We start from the raw sequence: 21897 nt of genomic DNA on the forward strand, positions 1-21897 counted from the left end.
GTGGAGGATGGAAGGCCTCACTCCCGGCACCCCCCGGGGCAGCCGCGGGCTGAAAGAGAAAACACCGCCCCCACCAGGCGCGCGTGCGCACACGCCGGCCGCCCCAGGCCACAAACGTACCACCCCCGCGCGCTCACGCACGCGCAGTGGCGCGCGCGTACCCTTCGGAAGGCCCGTCCTTTGGGTTCCCCGGGTCCCGCGCTCCAGCTTTGAGCCCCGGCTGCCTTCGGCTACCCTGGAGGCCAGGAGTGTGGGCGGGCTTGCGGGCGGCGGTGGGCGGGGCGCCCAGAGGAGGGCGGGGCGGGCGGGCGGAGTCGAGAGGGCCGGGCCCGCGGGCTGCGGCGGCGCTGGACTTGGTGCTGGCGCTGGTGGAGGCGACATGCAGGCCGACGCGAGGCTGGAGCGCGGCAGCCGGGTCTTGACGCCGCAGTCGGCGCCGAGCTCGGAGCCGGACCCGGAGCTGGGCACGGACCCGGAGGAGGACGCGCGGGCCCGGGCCAAGTTCGCGGCGCTGCACGGCCCGGCGCTGCGCGCGTCTGGGGTCCCCGAGCGGTACTGGGGCCGCCTCCTGCACAAGCTGGAGCACGAGGTGCGGGCTGGGGTGACGCGAGGAGGGCGAGGCGCCGGGCGGGGAGAACCGGGGTGCAGGGCGCGTCCTGAGCGACCCGGGCTCCCTTTGAGAGGTGCAAGGGAAGCTGGGATGCGGGTCCTCGAGGCGCGCATCCTCCAGTCCGTGTCAGCGCGAGCCCTGGGCGCGCCGGGGGTGGGTTGCTCAGGACCCTTCTACCAGGAAGGGTGTGGTCTGCGGGCCGGCTCTTGGCCGAGAGCCGCTGGGGTGGGGCGGCCGAGGGCCTCCTGGAGGACGCGTGCGGAGGAGGTTGGGCGGGCGCCTGGGGGAGTTGGTGGCTGGGAGGAGAGCGAGCGCGTTCCGGGGCGGGGCGGGCTTCTGTGAGACGCGCAGCGGAGAGTTGGGGGGCGGCGTTGATGGACGATGCAAGGAAAACGGCCGGTGGTCTGAGGATGAAGAGCCACGAATGCCTTAACGACTGACTTAGACTTTACCTCCATGGCAATTTGTGGCCTAGGAGTGGCGGCCAGAGCCTGTACCTGTGGCCCTGGTCCTGCCAGCATCTGGGGCTGGGCCAGGGCCGCGGCGAGAACTGGAACTAAAATGAACTTTGGCTCCCGTTGTGTGCCAGGCCCTGTGCTGCGTCCTCCACACTTCCAAGCCCAGAGCAGTCCTGGGGGGTTGGTAAGATTCATCACCCCCACTTTATACAGTGCAGAAAACAGGCTCAGGAAGAGGAAGTGACACTCCCAAGGTCTGTCAGACTTCAGAACTAGAAGCATGCTTTCAGCCACTACCTGCCTCAGGGAAAACAGACGTCCAGTGAGTTTGTGTGGCTTTAACTGTTTAGGTCATAGAGTTCTTTCGTGTTTCTTCATTTGATTTGAGCCCCGGTCACCTTCATTTTGCAGATCAACGAAGACAGGCTGTGGGAGGTGGCGACAATCTAAACAAAAATGAAAAGAGCTCAGATGCTTCAAGGGTCTCCCTTTTTGTGGGGTCGGCTCCTTTCTGCTGGCCTGTGCTCTAGCCTGTGTCTCCAAAGGGCCTCCGCAGGGTCCTGGCTGAGGGGTGGGCCCTGGGTTTTGGTGGTTTGCCCACGTGCTGAAGCCAGAGCACGTTCACGGGCCCTCTGTTGGGGCCTTCTGAGCTGGAACCAGGCTCCTGCAGGGGCTGCCTCCTGGGCCGAGACAGACTGAGCAGTGCAGGTGGCGAGGTGGGACCCTGGAGCCAGGAAAAGGCTGCTGGACAAACTGTACCCTTTCAGCCAGTCTCTCTGCCTCTAAAATCAGGGTTGGACCAGGTACCTTCCTGCCCAAAACACAAGTAGTTGCTATAAAAAAAAGGTGCAGTATTATTGGTACCTACTTTTTGTAACAGTGAATTCCCTTCCCCCTTATGACTTGCCTTCAATTCGCCAGCATTTCCTGAGCACTTACCCTAGTCCTAGGCCTGTGCTGGGCAGGAGGGGACCCCAGCGGTTTGTTAGGATAAAAAGGTCCTCATGTACTGGGTGAAAGGAGCACCCTGGAAACGCCCTGGCTCCGGCCCCCAGCCTCTGCGGGCAGTGAACTCACCTGGGCAAGTCACTTGCCCATCTGAGTCCAAGTCTCCCTCTGGAAAGTGAGGACCAGGAAACATGGCTCCGACTTCCACGGTCTTGGTGGGGGATTGGGTGGAGAGGCATGCCCAGCTCATAGTCACCAGAGTGTAATGTCCCTTCCATCCTGGCCGCAAGATCTGCAGGCCGCCTGGCCACTGTTGCTCTGCTGAGGGACAGCCAGTACTTTTCCATGACCCTCCCTTGCCCTTATGGGTTATGGGCAGAGCTGTGAGTCACCACTGCCAGACCCAAACCTGCAGCCATTGTTCTGACAAACCTGCTGCTGTGGGCCCAGGTGTGGGGGAGGTCCACAGGCACCTGCTGACCAAGGAATGGGGCCCCTCCAGCCCCCGACAAGCCGGGGGCCCCGGTGCCTTGGGAAGGATGGGGAGTGTTTTACAGTAAATTTCAGCTCTTTTCTGTCTGCAGGAACTTCCCAGCTGCAAAACCATTCCCCTTCCTTACCTCGTTAGGGCCTCCTCCAGACCCTCTGTGAGGGGATGGTGATCACCCCCATTTCACAGCTAGGAGAAGCCAGGCCCTGTACTGTCCCCTCCCTCCTGTCAGGTTTGGGGGTAGAGGGCTGGAGGTATGGGGTTCTGGGTGGAAGCCCAAGGTGTGAGTCCCAGCCTCTGAGCTGCTCTCTTCTCATCTCCAAACTGGAGGGAAGGTAGTGGCTTCACCCTGGGCTCGGGGGGGGTGGTTAAAGGCGCTGTCCCAAAAAGTGCCCAAGCTCCCCTGCAGATGGACCTGGTCGGCTCCACAGCCCTTCCCGCCCCAGCTTCTCTGCCTGGAGTCCTTGCACCACCACGGCATGGCCACACGTTTAAATCTTCCCCTTCCTTCACCGCTCACCTCAGGTGACAGCTTCCCCGTAAAGTCTTACCCGGCCCTCCAGGCCCCCGCACCGCTTACCTGGTCCTCTCAGATGGCCCCTCTGCCACTCTGGGCAAGGTCATGAGTGATTCATCCTCACAGCCCCAAGTGCCCGTCCTGCCCAGCACATCCCAAGCTGCTTGTGCCTGAATAGATGGCTGATTTCCAACTACTGGGATGAGTTTATCTTCTGTTTTTAATAGAGTCATGAGAAAGGTTTTAGGGGCAGCTGGCCTTTGCTGAGTCCCTGCTATATGCCATGGACTCTCTGTGTACTGTTTGATTGATGTATCCCTCTCAGCTCTCCTGGAAGGTGGATGATGCCCCCTTCCCAGGTGAGAGACTAGTCTCAAAAGTGTCGTGATGGTAGCAAGTGCTTACAGAGGGTTTGCCAAGCTTAGCTTCTTCTAAGCTCTTCACATGTGTTAATCATTTAATCCTCCCAACGAGCCCCTCAGGTAGGTTCTCGTATTCCCATTGTATGGATGGGGAAACTGAGGCACAGAGTAGTTCAGTGTCTTGTTCAAGGTCACATAGCCTGGCTGCAGAATCTGCCTTAAGGCCCCTTGCCGACTTGTGGCAGACACCAGGTACATGAGTGTGGCTATATGGGGACCGACTGGCTCGTCACCTTCACCAGCTGCATGTGGTTGGCAGTTGCCCTTTGCCAGGGAAACTCAAGGACGAAGGCCCTTACCTTCTGTCCCATCCTGGCGCAGGACCTCAGGAGACTAGACCCAGGCCATGGTTTGTGCAGACCTGGGCTGGCGTGGTGGCGTCAGGAGGCTCTTGGGCCCCTGTTTCCTTCTGGGTCACCTCCGCTGCCCTGGTGTTGGGTTGGTGGTGCTGGTGAGAACAAAGTAGGGGTGCAATCCCTAGCCGCCAGGATCCACACTCTTCCAGTCATTTCCAGTGTGACTGGAGCCACCCTCTCTGCCTTTTGAGCCGCATTTTCCCTGTAATGCAAGAGGCCAGACTAGATATCATGGGACAAATGCATGCAGTCCCACCTCCAAGCTTGGGTCCCACGGGCTGAGGGGCCTTGGACGATAGCGCCAGCGATAGTGGGGGAGGTTAGGGCCTCATTCTCACTGATGAGGAACCCGTCTCCCCACCTATAAAATGGGTAGCTGAGCAATAAAGAGGTCCTGCTTCTCCTAGGGGTTCAGTTTGTCCTCGGGGCCAGGGTGTGGTGGAAGGAACGGGTCAGGTGTCGTGCCAACACCCCCTCCTGTGGCCCCCAGGTCTTCGACGCTGGGGAGATGTTCGGGATAATGCAAGTGGAGGAAGTGGAGGAGGAGGAGAGTGAGGACGAGGCGGCCCGGGAAGCACAGAAGAAGCCCAACCCAGGCGGCGAGCTCTGCTACAAGGTCATTGTGACCAACGAGAATGGGCTTCAGGCGGCTGACCCCAACAGGTAGGAGCCATAGGCCGGCGCCTTTCGTCCGCACCGTGGCTGTCAGGGCCGGGCTCCCTTTTAGAAAGGTGTCACCAAGGCTGTTGCCACTAGGGAGAAGCTGTCATCGCAAGCACGCGTGCTCCTGGGTGCCAGGCGCTGGCGCCTTAGCCCTGAGACAAGGTCCTGTCAGCCCCGACGCTGGCGACACTCCTGCGTTAGTCGTGTTTCATGCTGTCCTGGGAGCAGCGTCCCCCCCCCACGCCTCTTAACTGTCCCAGCGGTCCCTCCATGGAGGTGTGACAAGTTCCTGTTTTGCCAATGAGGAAACAATGGGGAAGGACTTGCCTAGGGTCACACAGCTGGTTAAGATCGTGGTGTCGACCCCAGGGCAGCCCTAACTCGTGAGCCCGGGCTTGTCCAGGGACCCCGGGCCTCCCCCCCGGCCCCGGTCCTGCTGAATCTCAGTCTCTGGGTGGAGCCCTGGGCTTTACACCCCGGCACATGAGGAGTGTGGCCTGCTTGATTCCTCGCGTGAGGGCGCCGAGGCTGGGAGTGGGCCTGGGCCTGGCACGAGGCCACAGGGTAGAAAGGCTAGAGCCGAGACTGGCCCCCAAGCTTCCTGCCTCCCAGGGGCCAAGAGGGGCTGTCCTCGGCCAGGAGAGGCCCACAGGCCCCTCTGCCCAACTTTGCCGGAACCCCGAGGGAGAAACTTGCTGGCCTCAGGGGGTTTCCGGGCCCCTGTGACCGTAGCTCCTCCAGGAAGTCTGGCTCCTTCACCAGCCCCTGGTGGGGTGGGAGGGCCCCCACGGGTCATGACAGCAGCCAAGGTCCTCCACTCCCGTGCCCTCCGACGCAGACACTTGCAGTCTCCCCGTCTCGTTAAGTTCGGTACAGCAGACCCGTGCGGGCGCCTGCTTTGCTGCCGCCTGTACCAGCCGTGGGGCTCAGGCCCAGCGGCCACCTCGAGCAGCTCCTGGCCTCTGCCCCCTCCACGCACACCGCCAGGCAGGTTTGGGGAGGGATGGGGCTGGCGTCTGGGCTGGAGCCCGGCTCCGCCGTCCTTCCTGCTCCTGGGCCTTCCTTCCCTCCAGACCTCCGTGAGTCCGCCCCACCCCGCCCCAACGGCCAGGCCCCAGCCTCCGTCCTCCCCCGCCCCCACCATGTCCAGCAGCCATTGTGTGCATCTGCCCAGGTCACCCCCAGATGCTCCACTTTGAAGGCCTGGCTCTGTGCCGTGTCTCACATGGCCATAAACTCTACGCATGAGGACAGGAATAAATCATTTGTTTCAGGATATGCGAACAAAAAATAATATAAGTGCAGTAAAATAACTACTGCTGAGCTTGCCCCCTAACCTAAGAACTGGAGCGGTGGCTGTTCCTTCCGTGTTAGCAGGGGGCCGGGCCAGGGCTGCTTCCCCAGCAGGCAGAACCCCGTGCGTTCAGAGCCTCCGAGTCCAGCAGGGCTTGGATGGTGTCCGGGCAGCCTGACCTGTGGGCTGGGAGCAGTCATGTCCTTGGGCCTGCAGTGGGGACACCCTACCCTCCACCACGCTGGTGTGAGAGCTGTGCAGCTGGCCCACCGGGCTCCTGCAGAGAGAGCAGACTGTGTGGACTGCAAGTGTCCGTGCACGTGGGGACTTGAAGCCTCTCCCGCAGAAATCCCTGGCGCTTCCCAAGAAGTGCCCAGAAGTCCTGGGCAAGCACGAGTGAGCTCTGAGTGGGGCTCCTTTGCGTGTCTGCCTGCAGGTAGCAAGGTTGGGGGGCGTGGGCCTGCCCTCCAGCAGTTCCAAATCCAGTTGAGGACAGTTAACTGTTGCGGTGATCGCTGTAGTAATCACTGAATACATGAGGATTCAGTGTACGGTCAGCATGCTGTTTTGTCTCATTTGATGCTTACGTCATTCCGGTGATAGGGGATAGGGACCGTGTTGCCCTGTTTTAGAAACTGGAAAAGGGAGAGGAACTGTCCCAGGCCCGCACAGCGGGTGGTCGGCAGAGCCAGGATCCCCACCCAGGCCCGGTGCGGCGTCCAGGCCTCAGCCCAGCCTCTTCCTCAGGCGGATCCCGCCTGCTGGCCCTCTTTCCACCCTCCCTTCTTGCCCTGCCTGCGTGGTAGCCTTGCGCTCACCTGTAGCCTGTGCCCACAGCATCTTCCTTATCGACCACGCCTGGACATGCCGCATGGCGCACGCCCGCCAGCAGCTGCAGCAGGTGCCCGGGCTGCTGCACCGCATGGCCAACCTGATGGGCGTCGAGTTCCACGGCGAGCTGCCCAGCATCGAGGCCGTGGACCTGGTGCTGGAGGAGATGTGGAAGTTCAACCAGACCTACCAGCTGGGCCACGGGGTGAGCGGGCAGCCGGGCCCCAGGGTAGGCAGACAGGCCTTCGCTGCCCTGTGCCGTCAGGGCTAGCGGGAGGCGTCCTTTTACCCCGCAAGTGAGCAGACTCATCTTCTGTGGCCAGTGGAAACTACCCTGGTTCCCCGTGGCTCTGTCACGGGCCTGTTACTCTTTGCCTTGGGCCAGCCGGTGCCGGGACCCAGGTGTCCACGCAGCCTTTGCGCTCACGGTACATGACCCTCTCCCAGACCCCAGTGACCTGGCTGCCTCTCTCCCGGCCTCTTGTGGTTCCGTCACCCTCCTAAAAGCCCTTAGTGATACCCTGCTGCTTTCGGGAGTGGAGCTGAGTCCCTTCAGCATGTCCTTGGGCTTACATCACCACCCGCCTCCCCAGCCTCCCCAGACCCACCCTTACGTTCCAGCCCCTCACCACCTCCGGTCCGGGAAAAGGCAAAAGTTGCTTCTCCTGATCTCAGCTGTTGCCTCCTCCAGGAAGCCTTCCCTGAACTCAGAAGTCTCCCCGCTCCTCCACCTGCACACAGAACCAAACACATCCATGTAGCTACTAGGCTAAATGCATTCTTTCCGTACACCTTTGCCACACACGTGATCACACGGCAGCCCGCTGGCCTGCTGTCCTTGTCTGCCAGGGCAGGGCCGCCGGCCCGGAGGCTACGGGTTCAAGGGACTGAAGGCGTGTGTGGTGGGTGCTCCAGGCTCTGAGAGTTGGGCATAGACGGGCCGGTGGTAGGTGTTTGGGGCGGGGAGGTGGAGCAGTGGGCGAGGGTGGCGTGTGCTCTGCCCGCAGACGGCCGAGGAGAAGGTGCCGGTGTGGTACATCATGGACGAGTTCGGCTCGCGCATCCAGCACGCAGACGTGCCCAGCTTCGCCACCGCGCCCTTCTTCTACATGCCCCAGCGGGTGGCCTACACGCTGCTGTGGCCCCTGAGGGACCTGGACACGGGCGGTAAGTCAAAGCCCGCCCACCCCAAGGAAGGGCTGGTGCTTTTCTGCCACCCCCTGACTGCCCGTGTGTCCTGGTGCAGAGGAGGTGACCCGGGACTTTGCCTACGGAGAGGCCGACCCTCTGATCCGGAGGTGTGTGCTGCTGCCCTGGGCCCCCGCCGACCTGCTGGACCTCAGCTCCTCCACACCCGAGCCAGCCGACGAGCACTACCAGGTGTGGCCTCCAGCCCCGACCCCTGGGCCTGTTTGCCTGGTGGCTCCTGGAGCTTTCTTCACCCAGTCACCAAATGTTGCTGAGCACCAGCTGGCTGCCATGGTGGGGAGAGGAGAGTTTGTGGGTGTCTGAGAGACAAGGGGCTCAGAGCTCAGGGAGCAGACGTGAGCTGCCTGGGGCCACACAGCTTGGCGCCAGCCTGGAGCCTAGACCCCGGGGTCTGGGTAGAGCTGGTGGACTGGAGGTCAGTGCGGCTGTTCCCTGTTTTCAGGGGCTGGGGTGTGGGGGCAGTGGGCGCTCTGTGGCTCGGCTGTGAATCCCAGCTCCGTACCGTTTCTCCATTTCCTGACACCCCCCTCACCAGGGATGTGAGGACACTATGTTCAGACACAGCATGGGATGTCTTCTGGCTCACAGTAGGCCCCCAACAAGTGGTCGTCATGGGTGTCCTTGCTGGGGATGACAGCAGTGCTCCAGTTCGTGGTCTGGGTCCCACCAGGGACCACTCACAAGTGCCTGGCTGGTGGTGAGTTAGTGCAGGGCCCAGTCCGTGAGGCAGGCCAGGTTAGGGAGCCAGGGTGGTGCAGCCTGGGGTAGGGCAGCAAGTAGAGCCTGTGGGAACAGAACCAGGCAGGGCTGAGCAGGAATTAACACCCTGCCCCTCTCTCCTCCTCCTCCCCTGCCCTCTGATCTGCCACTGCTTCCCGTCAGCTGGTCCCAGTTGGAAACCAAGAGATGCACAGGCCTCTGCTTAGCACTTTATGGGCATGTTGTGCTGTAATCCTTACATTAGGACATCTGGACCTTTTTTTTTTTTTTTTTTTTTTTGGTAAGGTTATACACACCTTACTTCTTTTTTTTTTTTGCGGTACTCGGGCTTCTCACTGCTGTGGCCTCTCCCGTTGTGGAGCACAGGCTCCGGACGCGCAGACTCAGCGGCCATGGCTCACGGGCCCAGCCGCTCCGCGGCACGTGGGATCCTCCTGGACCGGGGCACGAACCCCCGTCCCCTGCATCGCAGGCGGACTCCCAACCGCTGCGCCACCAGGGAAGCCCTGGACCTATTTTTATCTTCATTTTACTGAGGAGGAAACTGAGGCACAGAGAGGTTAAGTAACTTGCCGAAGGCCACACAGCTGCTGGAAGAGCAGGAGTCCAAAACCAAGGGGTCCCGGTAACTTGTGGGCAGAGGCTCCAGCCTTGCCCCACATGTTGAAGTTTCCCTGCTCCCATGAGCACATCACGTGCTCACTGAATGCCCCAGAGGATTGTGCAAAGGAGTAAACTAGTTAACTCGCATTAGAGGGGGAAGCGTGTGTGGTGTTAGCTGTTCTGTGATGCTGCTGACTGGGAGGGCTGGGCTGACACAGTGGCCCTGTTGGCACTTTTCCCTATGAATTTAACCTAAGCCAATGGTAATTGAACTGATCCTGTCAAAAACTCAGGGATCACCCTTCTCAATTCAGAGGTGTGTTTCAGAGCCTCATAGAGTGCCTGCACCTAGTAGGTGCTTAAACACTTGAACAAGTCAGTGAATGCAAAGCGGGGAGGTTTAAGAATGGCTTAGGAACAAAGACTTCCTGATCTTGAGGTTGTTAAAGGAACGTGAATTGAAATTAGCATTTGTGGGGGGTTGAGGAGGATGCCCTCCACTGGCCAGGAAGAGGAGAAAAGAGTCCAGACACTGGTTTTCTAAAACATTCTGGTTGTTTTTCCCCATTTGACCCATCTGGATCAGGCCTGTGCCCTGGGCCCTGGGGTTGCATGTATTAGTTAGCTAGCGCCAGGTAACAATTTATTCCAAAACATAGCAGCTCAAGACAGCAGACATTCATTATCTCTCGCTTTCTGTAGAGAGATGGGGAGCAGCCCGGCTGGGTGCTTCTGGCCCAGGGTCTCTCGTGAGTGCAGTCAGGCTGTCGTCTGAGGCTTGATGGGGCTGAGGACCGGCTCCCACGTGGCACACTCACACGCCTGGCAAGGTGGCGCTGGCTGTGGGCAGGAGGCCTCAGTTCCTCCCCAGCCATGGGCTTCTCTGCAGGGCTGCTTGAGCGTCCTCGGGACATGGTGACTGACTTCTCTCGGAGGAAGTGATCTGAGAGAAGGCGGGGAGGAGACTGCAGGGCCTTTCGTGAAATAGCAAACTGTTGTTCCACTTCTTTCTATTTGTTATAAACAACTCATTCAGCCTAGCCCACGCTCAAGGGGAGATGAATGAACTCTGCCTTTCAAAAGGAATGTAGAAGAGTTTATAGACATGTTTTATTTTATTTTATTTATTTATTTATTTGACTGCGCTGGGTGTTAGTTGCAGCACATGGGATCTTTGTGGCCACGTGTGGGATCTTTTCAGTTGCAGCATGTGGGCTCTTGGTTGCGGCATGTGGGATCTAGTTCCCTGACCAGGGATCGAACCCAGGCCCCCTGCACTGGGAGCATGGAGTCTTCACCGCTGGACCACCTGGGAAGTCCCTATGGACATGGTTTAAACCATCACACCGCTTAAGCTCAGAGCAGCTTTTGGGGGCTCCCCGAGGACCAGGTAGCCCTCTCCCAGGACAGGCTGGGCACCTTCTGGGCTGCTTGTGACTTGGAGGAAGCATTTAGGACAATGAGCAGGTTTAGAGCAATGTTTACGTTGTTCTTTTGATACAAAACAGGCTGGCACCTGAGGGGCCTTGAGCCCCGGAATCCCGGGATGGGGGTAGTCAGAGGGCTCTGGGTGCTGCGGTGCCTGCAAAGGGCTCTACCTGAGGTCCAGGTGTGCCCCCTGGGATCCCAAAACCCTGATGTACAGGATGGGGAGGCGTGTGCTCCTTTCTTTGAAGGTCTGTTTCTACCTCCAGTGTTTTCCTTCTAGGCCATTTTGGAGGAAAACAAGGAGAAGCTGCCACTGGCCATCAAGCCAGCGGTGTATCCCCGTGACCACGTCTTCAAGTACGTAGCCCACCCTGCCCCCAGCCTGTGCTGAGCCTTTGCGTCGGTCCCTTTCCTCACATACGCCTCACAGTCCCCATGACTCCTGGAACAGTGCTCAGTACAGGGCGGCCTCAGTAAGTCCCCTGCCCCCTGGCAGCACAGCAGTGACAGAAACACCACGGGCGGGGTCTCAGGCTCACAGAGAGAGCGCCCGAGAAGTGAGGGCGAGCTGGGGTGCACGCGGCCTCTGGAAGCGGGGAGCCAGTGCCGACAGTGACGGTGCTGGGCACCCAGGAGAGCCACCCAGATTGGCTTGCGGGCCGCTCCCAGGTGTCTGCAGGTGTGGGCTGGCAGCTTAACGTAAGTCCGGGCAGGCCAGCAAGCCCAGGCTGGACCCGGGGTGGAAGCAGATGCTCCCTTTTACGGGTGAGGAAGTGGAAGTCCTGGGTGACGCCCACCAGGCGTCCAGCTGGCTCGGCGGCAGGTCCCGGGTCAGCCAGGGGCAGGTTGGCCTCTGTTTCCAGGGGGAGGCCCTCCCTCTGGCAGCCCACACTTGCTCCAGCCGGAACGGACACCATGCTCCACTGGCCCCTTCCCCCAGGTTCCGGGGGTCTCCTCCCACTGGCCCTCGGCCCGGCCCTCCTCCCCTTACCTGAGTTCACCGCCCAGCATCCCCCCAGCCCCTCAGGTCGGAGGCTGCACAGAGGCCCCCGTTGCCTCGCCCCCTCCCCACAGCTGTACTCTGCGCCCCAGCCATGGACTAAGCGCCCCGCGCCGGCCCCGCTCGAGCAGCCAGCTCCTCCCCTCTCTTCCTCCCTGGATCGCCGTCCAGGGCCAGGCCTCCCTCCCGCCTTCACACTCCACAGTGTGGCTGCATCCACCACCCCCCACCCCCGGCAGACAGGCTCCCAGGCCCTGTCCTCTCCTCCGCCTGGGGCCGGGCCCGGCCCGGCGGGCGCCGGTGTAGAATGAGGCCTTATCGGAGGCGCGTGTCTTGGCCACACGCTCACCTGCACACTCACCTGCAGGCCCCCGGGGCGCCAGCTCCCGTCTCTGAGGGCAGAGGTCCCAGCGCATGGACCCGTCCCGTCTCCACGTGAGAGGAGGGAGCCCATGCCTGATGAAATGCTCGGGTTCTCCTGGTCCGTCCTCGGGAGGAGCGTGAGGTGGCCCTGTGGTGCCATCTCACACGTGGGGGGTCCGGGTTCGCCGGGGTCCGAGTGGCCCCGTCGCTGGGCGGACAAGCGGAGGCCGTGGGGCAGAGCCCGGCCGCCGACCTCCGCCCGCCCCGCCCCCCGCAGGGTCTACACAGACGTCCAGCAGGTGCTTGGCCACCTCAGCCACCCGCGCTTCACCTTCACCCAGAGCGAGGCGGACGCCCACATCCTCTACCAGTTCTCGCACTTCAAGGACTACAGGTGAGGCGCCTCCCAGCCCGGCCCCCGCCGCCGCCCCCCGCGGCCCCCGCCCCCGCTGACCGGTGGCGCCTGCCTGGGCCCCGCAGAAGGCTGAGCCGGGAGAGGCCCAGCGTGCTGCTGAACCAGTTCCCCTGCGAGAACCTGCTGACGGTGAAGGACTGCCTGGCCTCCATCGCGCGCCGGGCTGGCGGCCCCGAGGGCCCGGCCTGGCTGCCCCGCACCTTCAACCTGCGCACCGAGCTGCCCCAGTTCGTCAGCTACTTCCAGCAGCGGGAGAGGCGGTGAGGACCCCCGCCCGCCCCCCAGAGCTGCGACGGCCGAGACCCTATGCCCATCAGGCTCCCGTGGGCCCCGCCACCCCGCCTGGCCCGCCCCGTGGCTGAGCGCCTGCCTTGCGGCAGCCACTGTTCCAGGAGCTGCAGGCTCTCGGTGTGCTGCTGCTCGGCGGCCCTTCTTCCCGGAAGGCAGCTCCCTTGGCCCCGTCAGGCTCCTCACTCCCGAGGCCCAGCCCCTAAGGTCTCCTGTAGGACCCCTCCCTCAGCCCCTCCTCTGCTGCCACAGTACTGGGGACACAGTGCCCGGGAGGGTGGGCCCAGGGCACAGCCTGGTAGTCCCCTCTACTCCCAGGGGCGAGGACAACCACTGGATCTGCAAGCCCTGGAATCTGGCCCGCAGCCTGGACACCCACATCACCAAGAGCCTGCACAGCATCATCCGGCAGCGTGAGAGCTCCCCCAAGGTGGGGCCCTGGGGTGCTGGGAGGGGGGGCAGGGCCACGGGAGGCTCTGCGAGGGCCTTTGTGGATAGGTCCTGGCGTCAGCATTCTTCAGCTCACAGGAGTCTCCAAAGCCACCACCCCCACTCCTTCCCCTGCCCTTGCCAGCGGGGGAGAGGGGCTGTGTGACAGTCGGGTGAGAGGAAGGAGTCCTCCTGGGTGTGTCTGACCTGCATCCCCACACGCACCGTGGCTCTCACAGGACCACCTGGCAGGAGGGAGGTGGCCAGGCCGGGGAGCCCCGCGGGGCCCTGGACGAAAGCGCTGTAGTGGCACAGGGCCCATCAGTGGGGGAACTGAAGGGCACAAGGTTGTGCACCTGGACAGAGGCCCGAGGGAAAATGCCACCGCGATGGCCCTCGTGAAGGTTTCCAGTGGTGGGGTGGGGAGTTGGTGGATTTATGGCTGAGAATCTGTATCCAGTTGTCAAAGCTAAAAACTGGTGGCATCTTTTCGTTCAATTAAAGATGAAGATAAAGAGCTCGTTGCAGCTAAGACACAGGTTTGAAAAGACAGGGAGACGCGGAGTGCAGGGAGCAGGTCCCTTCATGGCACCGGGACGGGAGGTGGGCTCGGGCGTGAGTGTTCCTCCAGATGCGGTGACAGCACTTGGACGTCCCATGAGTGGGAGCCACAGCTGGGGAGGTAGGGGTGCTCTGTCCTGGCCCGGGTACGACAAGCCACCTGTCAGCCTACATCTGTGTCCTCAGGTTGTGTCCAAATACATTGAAAGTCCCGTCTTGTTCCTTCGAGAAGATGTGGGGAGGGTCAAGTTCGACATCCGCTACATCGTGCTCCTGCGGTCGGTGAAGCCCCTGACGTTGTTCGTCTATGACGTGTTCTGGCTGCGGTTCTCCAACCGGTAACTGGGGAGACTGGGCTGGGGCTGGGGGCTGGGCGACAGGGCCCCTCTTTTACTCGGGATGAGAACGCCTGCACGGGGCTCCTTTACCACCAAGCACCCAGCAGGGACCCCGCTGAGCCCGTTTCTGTTAAACGGCAGTAATTCTCACCCTGCCTGTGTCACCACCACCTCGTGGAACAGGCAGCTGTCCCCTCAAACCACGACGATGTTTACCGGCCTAGTGGGGGTCTTCGTGGTTAGCCCTTGGCCGGGGGGGCGGGGGCAGTGTAGGACCGTCCCACTCTCGGGGGAACCGGCACCTGGCGGGGGGGCTCTGGGCATCTGCGTGCCCGGGACCCACTCGAGCGTCTGTCCGCTCATCTTGCAGGCCCTTCGCACTCAACGACCTGGACGACTACGAGAAGCATTTCACCGTCATGAACTACGACCCGGAATTGGTGCTGAAGCAGGTAGGGGCCTGGCGCGGCCTGGGGAGGGGTTCCTGTGGAGGCTGGCACAGACGGGACCCGACACCCATCAGCTTGTCTTCCGGGCAGCTTGCGTCACGGTCAGGGGAGCTGCCTTCTGGTACCTGCGTCCCCTCCCACAGCTGCCCCCACAGCTCTGAGGGGCATTTGCTTGGGTTGAGGGGGCCCCTGAGGCTTCCCGGTCCCCTGGCAAGTCTGAGCAGAGCAGGGTCTCAGCCGGGAAGCGCAGGCCACCTTCTGTTCAGGACCCGCTGAGCATGAGGACGGGTAGGGGTGGGGAAGCACACAGGTTCGTGTCCCACGGCCCCCAGGGCGGGCGGCTCTGCTGGCCTGTGACCCTGCCTGGACCCTGGGCCCTCTGTCTTCCCCGTGCTCTCCGGGCACCTCAAGCAAAGGGCGTCAGCACAGCTCCTTTCGAGGTGAGGGCATGATCCCCCAGCTGGCCAGTGGTGCACCTGGGACAGGTAGGGGAGGCACAGCCTGGGCAGAGGCAGAGGCCGGCTCTGGGTGGAGGCAGAAGGGAAGGAGAAATAGGCCCCCCGACGTGTGGTCCACGAAGTCCTCTTGGACCAGCAGGTTGGTTATGGCTGTTTTGGGCAGACAGGAAGTAGGGCACAGGCCCTCTCCCACCCTGCTCCATACAAGGCCTGAAGGTGGCCTTCTGGTCCCCGCCTCCCTCGAAGCAACCACTCCTGAATGTGGGGATTGTGTTTCCAAGGTGCGTGGTGATTTCTTAGTAAATGTGCCACCCCAAACTCTCTCTGTGCCATATCTGAGGAGTCCTCTAGGGGGCGCTGCGCCGTCTGAGTGGCCAGGCCATGTGCACGACCGGCAGGGCCGCTGCTGGTCCTTCCTCCTCTGTCCTGGGCTGTGTTGACAGCTGGTCCCTAGGAGCCCGAGCCCGAGCCGGGGTCCCAGGATGTTGCTGAGGTTGTCTCTGAGGACCTGAGTGCCTTTCCTCTACATAGCAGGTGTCGTCCCGAGGGTCACGTTTCCTCTGAAGCCCCCGCGTGTGGGGATGTGTGTCCAGCAGGGCGAGAACGTTGGGCTTCCATAGGGAGCCCGTCCTGGTCCTCTCTGGGAGAAACCTGAGCTGACGGCCAGCTTGCTCAGGTGTGTTTTGGGTGACGTCTTGGCCTGAGGAGCCCTTGCTGTCCTCAGGCACTTTGAGCTGGGACCGGGCAGTGAGCTCAGGCCTGGGCCCTGCAGACTTGGGTCCGAGCTCTGCTTCCAGTGACCATCGTGAGAGGGACGTGGTGACACGTTGGCCCGGGCCTCCCAACGTTCAGTGCCTCACTGGAGCCTCAACAGCAACTGTGCAAAGTGGGTTTGCTGGGCGGGGAGCATTGTCCCGTTTTACAGATGGAGACACTGAGACTCCGAGAAGTGAATGTGTCCAGAGCTCAGACCCCCGTGTCCTGCCTCCCATTTGTGCCCTGCGGGGGTGGAGCTGGAGAGGCTGCTGGCGCCAACCTGGGGCCCCGGCGAGTATCAGGGCTCCACGTGAAAGCGGGGCAGGCCAGGCCTCCCCCGCCCCTGCCCAGAGGAGGCCCCGGGCAGAGCTCGACGGGCCCTGTGTCTGTTGCAGATGCACTGCGATGAGTTTGTCCCAGAGTTTGAGAAGCAGTACCCAGAATTTCCCTGGAAGAGCGTCCAGGTGAGTCCTGGCAGAGCTGGAGGGGCCGGGGCTTGCCTCGTGGGTCGGCGGCAGGCAGGTGGGGGCCTTTGCCTCCTCTGGATGGTCCTGCTCCTCCCACCAGGGCTGGTGAGGGAGCCGGTGTGGGCTGAGACCCCTCCTCCCCTCTGGCCCGGGTAGGGTGTTGTGAGGGTTCCTTGGAGGGGGCCTGGTGAGGCATTCAGGACACCCTTGGGACAGCCAGACGGCAAAGGGCTCTGTATGTGCCAGGAATTGCACACCTGAGAGTACACGGGGACGTGCTTAGAGACACAAGCTGGCTACCACTTGCTGGAGGAAGCATTTCAGGCGCTGCTCGGTGCAGAAGGGGCCGTGGGCTCCAAGGCGAGGGACCCAGGCAGCTCTGCAGGAGGTGGATGCCAGGAGTGAGGGAGCAGGGCACAGGTGGCTGTGGCCAGGTCTGGAGTCACAAAGGATGTGGGAGGAGGTGACTTGGCCGTTTGGGGACCAGGGCTCAGGAAGGGGCTGTGAACCCCATATGGAGAGGCTGCCCTGAAGGGCTGGGCCCAGCGTCAGCCATGCGGGCCCCTGACCCTGTCTCCCCCGGCCCCCAGGCCGAAATCTTCCAGGCCTTCACGGAGCTGTTCCAGGTGGCGTGTGCCAAGCCGCCCCCGCTGGGCCTCTGCGACTACCCCTCGTCCCGGGCCATGTATGCCGTCGACCTCATGCTGAAGTGGGACAGCCGTCCAGATGGTGAGGGGGCTCCCCTGCCCCGTAATCCAAAGTGCCCTCCCCGCTTACCCAAAGGTGGTCATTCAGCCCTCCCCACCCAGCCCACACGGGGACAGAGGGAGGGTGTCGCTGCTCCCTCGCCATGGTCAGTACTTGCCTCGAATTAGCCTGAGATCTGGGTCAGGGGAGGCCCACCTTTCGGCACCACGGCCTGCAGGGCAGAGCATGAGCAGGAAGGGCAAGTGGGCGACAGTGGTGTCGGGAGGGAGCTCACAAGGGGAGGGGCCCCACGTGAAAGGCAGGGGGAGCAGCAGCCCTGGCCGCGCGCCTGCCTTCCAGAGTCCCCGGGATGCGGCTCGTGTCGCTCCTGGGGCTGCAGGTGGCTCCGGGCTTCCCCCTGGACAAGCAGGCTTCGGGGCGGGGCCCCCAGCCCACCTCCTGGGAGTGTGATGCCCGTGCTTTTGCGCATCAGGGAAGCGAGTGATGCAGCCGCAGCTCCTAGAGGTGAACTTCAACCCAGACTGCGAGCGGGCCTGCAGGTACCACCCGGCCTTCTTCAACGACGTCTTCAGCACCTTGTACCTGGATGAGCCTGACCGCTGCCCCGTCACCCGCCTTGTCTAGGCGCCCGCGGGCCCTTCTGTGGGTGCTCGTGGGCGGATCACAGCCTCGGTTCCCGGAGCTGCTTCTGCACTGTGCTCCCGCCCCCCACCCCCTCTCCTCCTCCCCCCACCCTGTGAGCCGTGGCCCCAGCCTCACACCCTGGCGGCTCGGGGCCCCTCCCCCGTCGGTCAGGAGCAGGGCCAGCCGTGCTGCCCCCGGGGCTGAGCGCTAGGCCCCTGCTCACACCCCCCTCACTGCCGTCTGTGTCTGTGCGGTGATGAGTCTCAGCTCAGCCAAGGGCTTTATTCCGGAGAGTTTGCTTCCTGGGGTGCTGTGCTTCCAGAGGGCGTTAGTGAAAGGGGTCTGGGGAGCACGATGCGCTGTTCTCAGAAACGAGCTTCCCTAGGAGCGCCCATGGGAGGCCAGCGGTTAACAGGCCCAGACTGGCTGCTTCCCACGCTCCGCCCCAGGTCCTGTGACAGGCGTCCCCAGGTCCCCCTAGGAGCCTGCTTCTCAGACCCAGCCTTCTCCCCCTTCACCAGCAACCTCCCTCGAGGCTCCGGGGCAGGACAGCCACTGCCTTTGGTTGCCGTTGCCTTTCCATTTGGCCCCGTGGGAAGGGCCAGATGTGGCACCAGCACCTCCCCGCCCGCTGGGCACTGCAGTGTTTCCAGCCTCGCCTGAGGTTGGCTGGGACGCTCCAGTGAGGGGACTCGGGGACAGGTGTGGGCAGCAGAGCACCAGGCCGTGGGTGGCTGAGAAAGATGCTTCCAGGGAGAATGCCATCTTCCACCAGCTAGAGTCAGAATGTGGGGGTTTTGTAACTTTTTCATTTATGGGAAGAAAATACAAAATTTTCGTTCTTTCCTAATTTTGTTTCTGAAATTTTGAGTCAGTTTTCAGGGTAGTTTGTGTTGCCACAGTGTACCTAGTCCAGCTAACCAGACGGCGGGTCTGACTTTTGTGGAGGAGCTGCCTGCAGAGCTTTCATGTGTGTGTACACGTGTGCGTGTGTGTACACGTGTGCGTGTGTGTGCACGTGCGTGTCTTGTGTGTGTGCGCGTGCATGCATGCGTGTGTTGGGAGGTGCTTGTTTCATTCTGAAGCCAAGAGTGATCCTTGTAGCAAAACTGGACTTGACTGCGCCTCCTACTTCCATGTCTTTTGGGTTGTGTCTGTCTCTGCTAACTGTCTCTGCTAACCAGAAGTTCAGCCTGTGTTCTGGGGAAACACCCTTTCCTCCAGCCAAGTAGAGGTTTAGGGGGCAGGACACCTCATCTCTGGTTTTCTCCGTGGGAGAGCTGCTGCGTCCTGTCCCCTCCCGGACTTGATTTGTACCGCAATAAAGTATGCCTTCTCTACTTTTGCCTCCCTTTCTCTTTGGGGGCCCTGGAACCACAGGCCTGCATGGTGTATCAGTTGTTTTCCCTGCTCATTGTCAAAGAAAACCAAAATATCAAGATGTATGCTTTGAGAAACAGAAGAAATGGGATAGTATTTAGGCCTCCAAGTCCCTGTCTTTGTTTGGGCTGCTATAACAAAATATCATAAACTGGGTGATTCAAACAATGGAGGTCTCTTTCTCGCTGTTCTGGAGGCTGGGATGTCCTAAAGTCACAGGGGTGGCAGATTCGCTGCCTGAGGTGGGACGCTCTCCCTGGTTCATAATCGGCTGTATTCTCAGTGTCCTCGTGAGGTGGGAGGAGCGAGGGAGCTTTCTGGGGCCTCTTTTAAGAGGGCATTAATCCCATACGTGGGGGCCCCACCCTCATCACCTAATCACTCACTTCCCAAAAGCCCCACCAACTAACCAGCACACTGGGGGTTAGGGTTTCAGCATGAATTTGAGGGTATAAATAAGCAATAGTTCCTGACCCAAAGCTTGGTTTCCTAGCACCGGTTCCATTTCAGAGTGGGTTGTGGTAGGGACAGATGTGGAGCTGAGGCCCATCTCTGCATCATGACCAACACCCAGGAGCCTTGGTCCCCGTGAGCCCTGAATCCTGGCTCCGTGCTTACACCTGGGGGCCTTGGGGATGGAATTCCTTCCTGCTTGATTCCTCATCCTGGGGGTGGGGATGATAGGAGACTCTGCCCACAGGGCAGCAGGGGGTGGTCAGTGGGCCCTGTCAGCCAGCACAGTGGCGCCCCCTGGTGGTTTTGAAGGTTAAAACGAAAGCAGAGGGCCCCCGACACCCAGGCCAGGTTCCTTCCCGTGCCCCTCAGAACAGGTGCTCACACCAGGCTGTTCATCAGATACCTCCCATGATGCTCTTGCTTGTTCCCAGTTAACTTGGAACCTGGTTGCCCAGTGCAATCCCAGTGGAATCAGCATAGTCACTGGGATCAGAGGACCCCGTGATCCAGGCTTTCCATAATTATAAATGTACTTTTCCCCGATTCTTGAGGTCCTTACACCTCTGATCAGTGAAGATCGGACAACTCTCAGGAAGACCATCAAGCTGGGCTTCCAGGGTCCCAGAAGACTCTCAGTGGAGACGGTTCTTATCCCTCTAGATATTTTCTGGTACCCATCTTCACCTGAGTCAGTTTCTCTGTGTTAAGAATTCATCAGAAGTCAGACTCTGACGTTTGGGATTGACAGGAGAGTCCCAGTAGCAGTGATAATTGTACCAAAGTTCTACAGGGCGACACAGAAGAAATCCAAAAGGTAAAGCTTGAGATGCTGATGGTGAAATTTAGAAAACGTCCCCAGTAATGACCTGTGGCCACATAAACACGGCAGCTCTTTCATGGACACAGAATAGAATCTCTTGCTATAGGAGAGGCAGGCTTTCATCTTGCAGGGTCCAGAGCAGCAACCATAACATCAAAATGCCAGGCAAACTGAGAGTCGCTGTCGCTTCCCTGCTGACGACCAGCCAGCTGAGCCCTCTTGGGCTGTGTGAACTCTTGCTTGCATCCTTTATGGCTAGAAGGGTTCAGACACACGGGTTTAAGGAGATCTCAATTGAATGAAGCAGCTCCAGGAGAGACGCAGACCAGAAGGACTTGACAGATCTGCGTGCTGTGGATTTTCCTATTAAACCAACACAGAGACTGTCAGAACCCTGAAGTCCCTCGTGGGTGGCAACAGCTCAGAAATGCCATCTAATCACGAAGCACGGGGAGAGCATCGTGAGAAAGTAGCAAACAAAACAGCAAAACGCACCCTCCTCTCGCCCGTTTTCCCAAGTGTTTCTATGGCCGTGTGTGTTTTTGTGGCCAGTAGAAAGGATGTGGGATGTTACTAGAGATGAACAAACCCACGAATGTACGGAATGGAAAAAAGGGCTCTGCATGAGCACCACTGAGAAAATTCCAGAAGTCTCAGGTACACTTAATGTGCTAAGTCTGGCAGGCACATGGGTGCCCACGATGCTTCAAGGAGCACCCCTGGCCGTCTTGGAGAACTTGAGAAATAAATTAGTGAAAAGGATGTGCAGAGTCCCCCATCTGACTCTTCTGCTCCAATGAGCATCAGAAAAACTGGGGAGGGACTTCCCGGGTGGTCCAGTGGGTAAGACTCTGTGCTCCCAATGCAGGGGGCCCAGGTTCGATCCCTGGTTGGGGAACTAGAATGCTGCAGTGAAGATCCCGCATGCCACAACTAAGACCCAGCAAAGCCAAAAATAAATAAATACATATTTTTTTAAAAAGAAGAAGAACTGGGGAGCTGGCCGAGGGCTCAGCTAAGTGCTCGTGGCTACCAGGCTGCTGGATTCCTGAGCACAGTCTGTGGGACGTGAAATTCTACCAGGGTTGAGTGTGGGCGAAGTGACAGCCGCTGAAAGAGCTGCCCCTTCTCTCAGAAGAACACAGTCAGCTGTCTGCCCATCTCCTGAAGCATTTCGTACAGTTCGGTCACGTCCGGATGCGAGGACAGAAGAGGCAAGGTGAGAGGGCGAAGCGGCAAAAGCCACTGGCTGGGCTTCCCTGGTGGTGCAGTGGTTGGGAGTCCGCCTGCCGATGCAAGGGACACGGGTTCGTGCCCCGGTCCGGGAAGATCCCACATGCTGCGGAGTGGCTGGGCCCGTGAGCCATGGCCGCTGAGCCTGCGCGTCCGGAGCCTGTGCTCCGCAATGGGAGAGGCCACAGCAGTGAGAGGCCCACGTACCGCAAAAAAAAAAAAAAAAAAAAAGCCACTGGCTGCCAAAATGAGTGTGAGCTCTAAATACGGAAATTTTATTTTTACTTAATTTGAATTAACTTATTCAGTGACCAAAACCAAAACAGACAAGCAACAAAAAGGCCAGCAGCTTGGACCAGCCCTGGTCCTAGGAGTCTGCTGCCGGGCGCAGCACAGGTTGCAGGAACTCAGAGGGCGTGGAGTCAGCACTCCAGCAGCAGCCTGGGTAAGACGCTCTGCCCGGCCCCACTCCCAACAGCTGCCCGCACAGGTCACGGGTCACCCAATTCGAAGCCGGGGGTGACACCTCCAAATCTGGGTGGACCTGGGCCAGGGAGGGGCTGCTGTCTGCTGGGTTGGGGCATGGCCAATACTGCCTCTGAC

The 21897-nt window shown here is 60.6% G+C and overlaps 1 protein-coding gene across 2 annotated transcripts; it reads left to right on the forward strand.

Moving 5' to 3' along the window:
• Nucleotides 1-326: 326 nt before the first annotated feature.
• Nucleotides 327-18745, forward strand: TTLL12 (tubulin tyrosine ligase like 12). Of its 2 annotated transcripts, none has more exons than XM_060112905.1 (14): nt 327-589; nt 4292-4464; nt 6596-6818; nt 7597-7756; nt 7836-7969; nt 10830-10906; nt 12190-12306; nt 12393-12587; nt 12934-13045; nt 13792-13943; nt 14314-14395; nt 16002-16070; nt 16664-16802; nt 17254-18745. In XM_060112905.1, exons 1-14 carry the CDS (start codon nt 380-382, stop codon nt 17403-17405), a joined length of 1995 nt encoding a protein of 664 aa, XP_059968888.1. In that variant the 5' UTR covers nt 327-379; the 3' UTR covers nt 17406-18745. The 2 variants fall into 2 exon arrangements, with proteins under 2 accessions (XP_059968888.1, XP_059968890.1); XM_060112907.1 differs by having other exon boundaries at nt 6596-6794.
• Nucleotides 18746-21897: the final 3152 nt, after the last annotated feature.

The sequence above is a fragment of the Mesoplodon densirostris genome, chromosome 11 (genome assembly GCF_025265405.1).
Source record: "Mesoplodon densirostris isolate mMesDen1 chromosome 11, mMesDen1 primary haplotype, whole genome shotgun sequence".
In the NCBI taxonomy this organism is placed as follows: domain Eukaryota; kingdom Metazoa; phylum Chordata; class Mammalia; order Artiodactyla; family Ziphiidae; genus Mesoplodon; species Mesoplodon densirostris.

Coding starts and splice junctions, on each gene's coding strand:
- TTLL12 (XM_060112905.1), top strand. CDS start 380: ATGCAGGCCGACGCGAGGCTGGAGCGCGGCAGCCGGGTCTTGACGCCG. Junction 13,046..13,791: donor AGCGTGAGAGCTCCCCCAAG/GTGGGGCCCTGG, acceptor CTGTGTCCTCAG/GTTGTGTCCAAATACATTGA. Junction 13,944..14,313: donor TGGCTGCGGTTCTCCAACCG/GTAACTGGGGAG, acceptor CTCATCTTGCAG/GCCCTTCGCACTCAACGACC.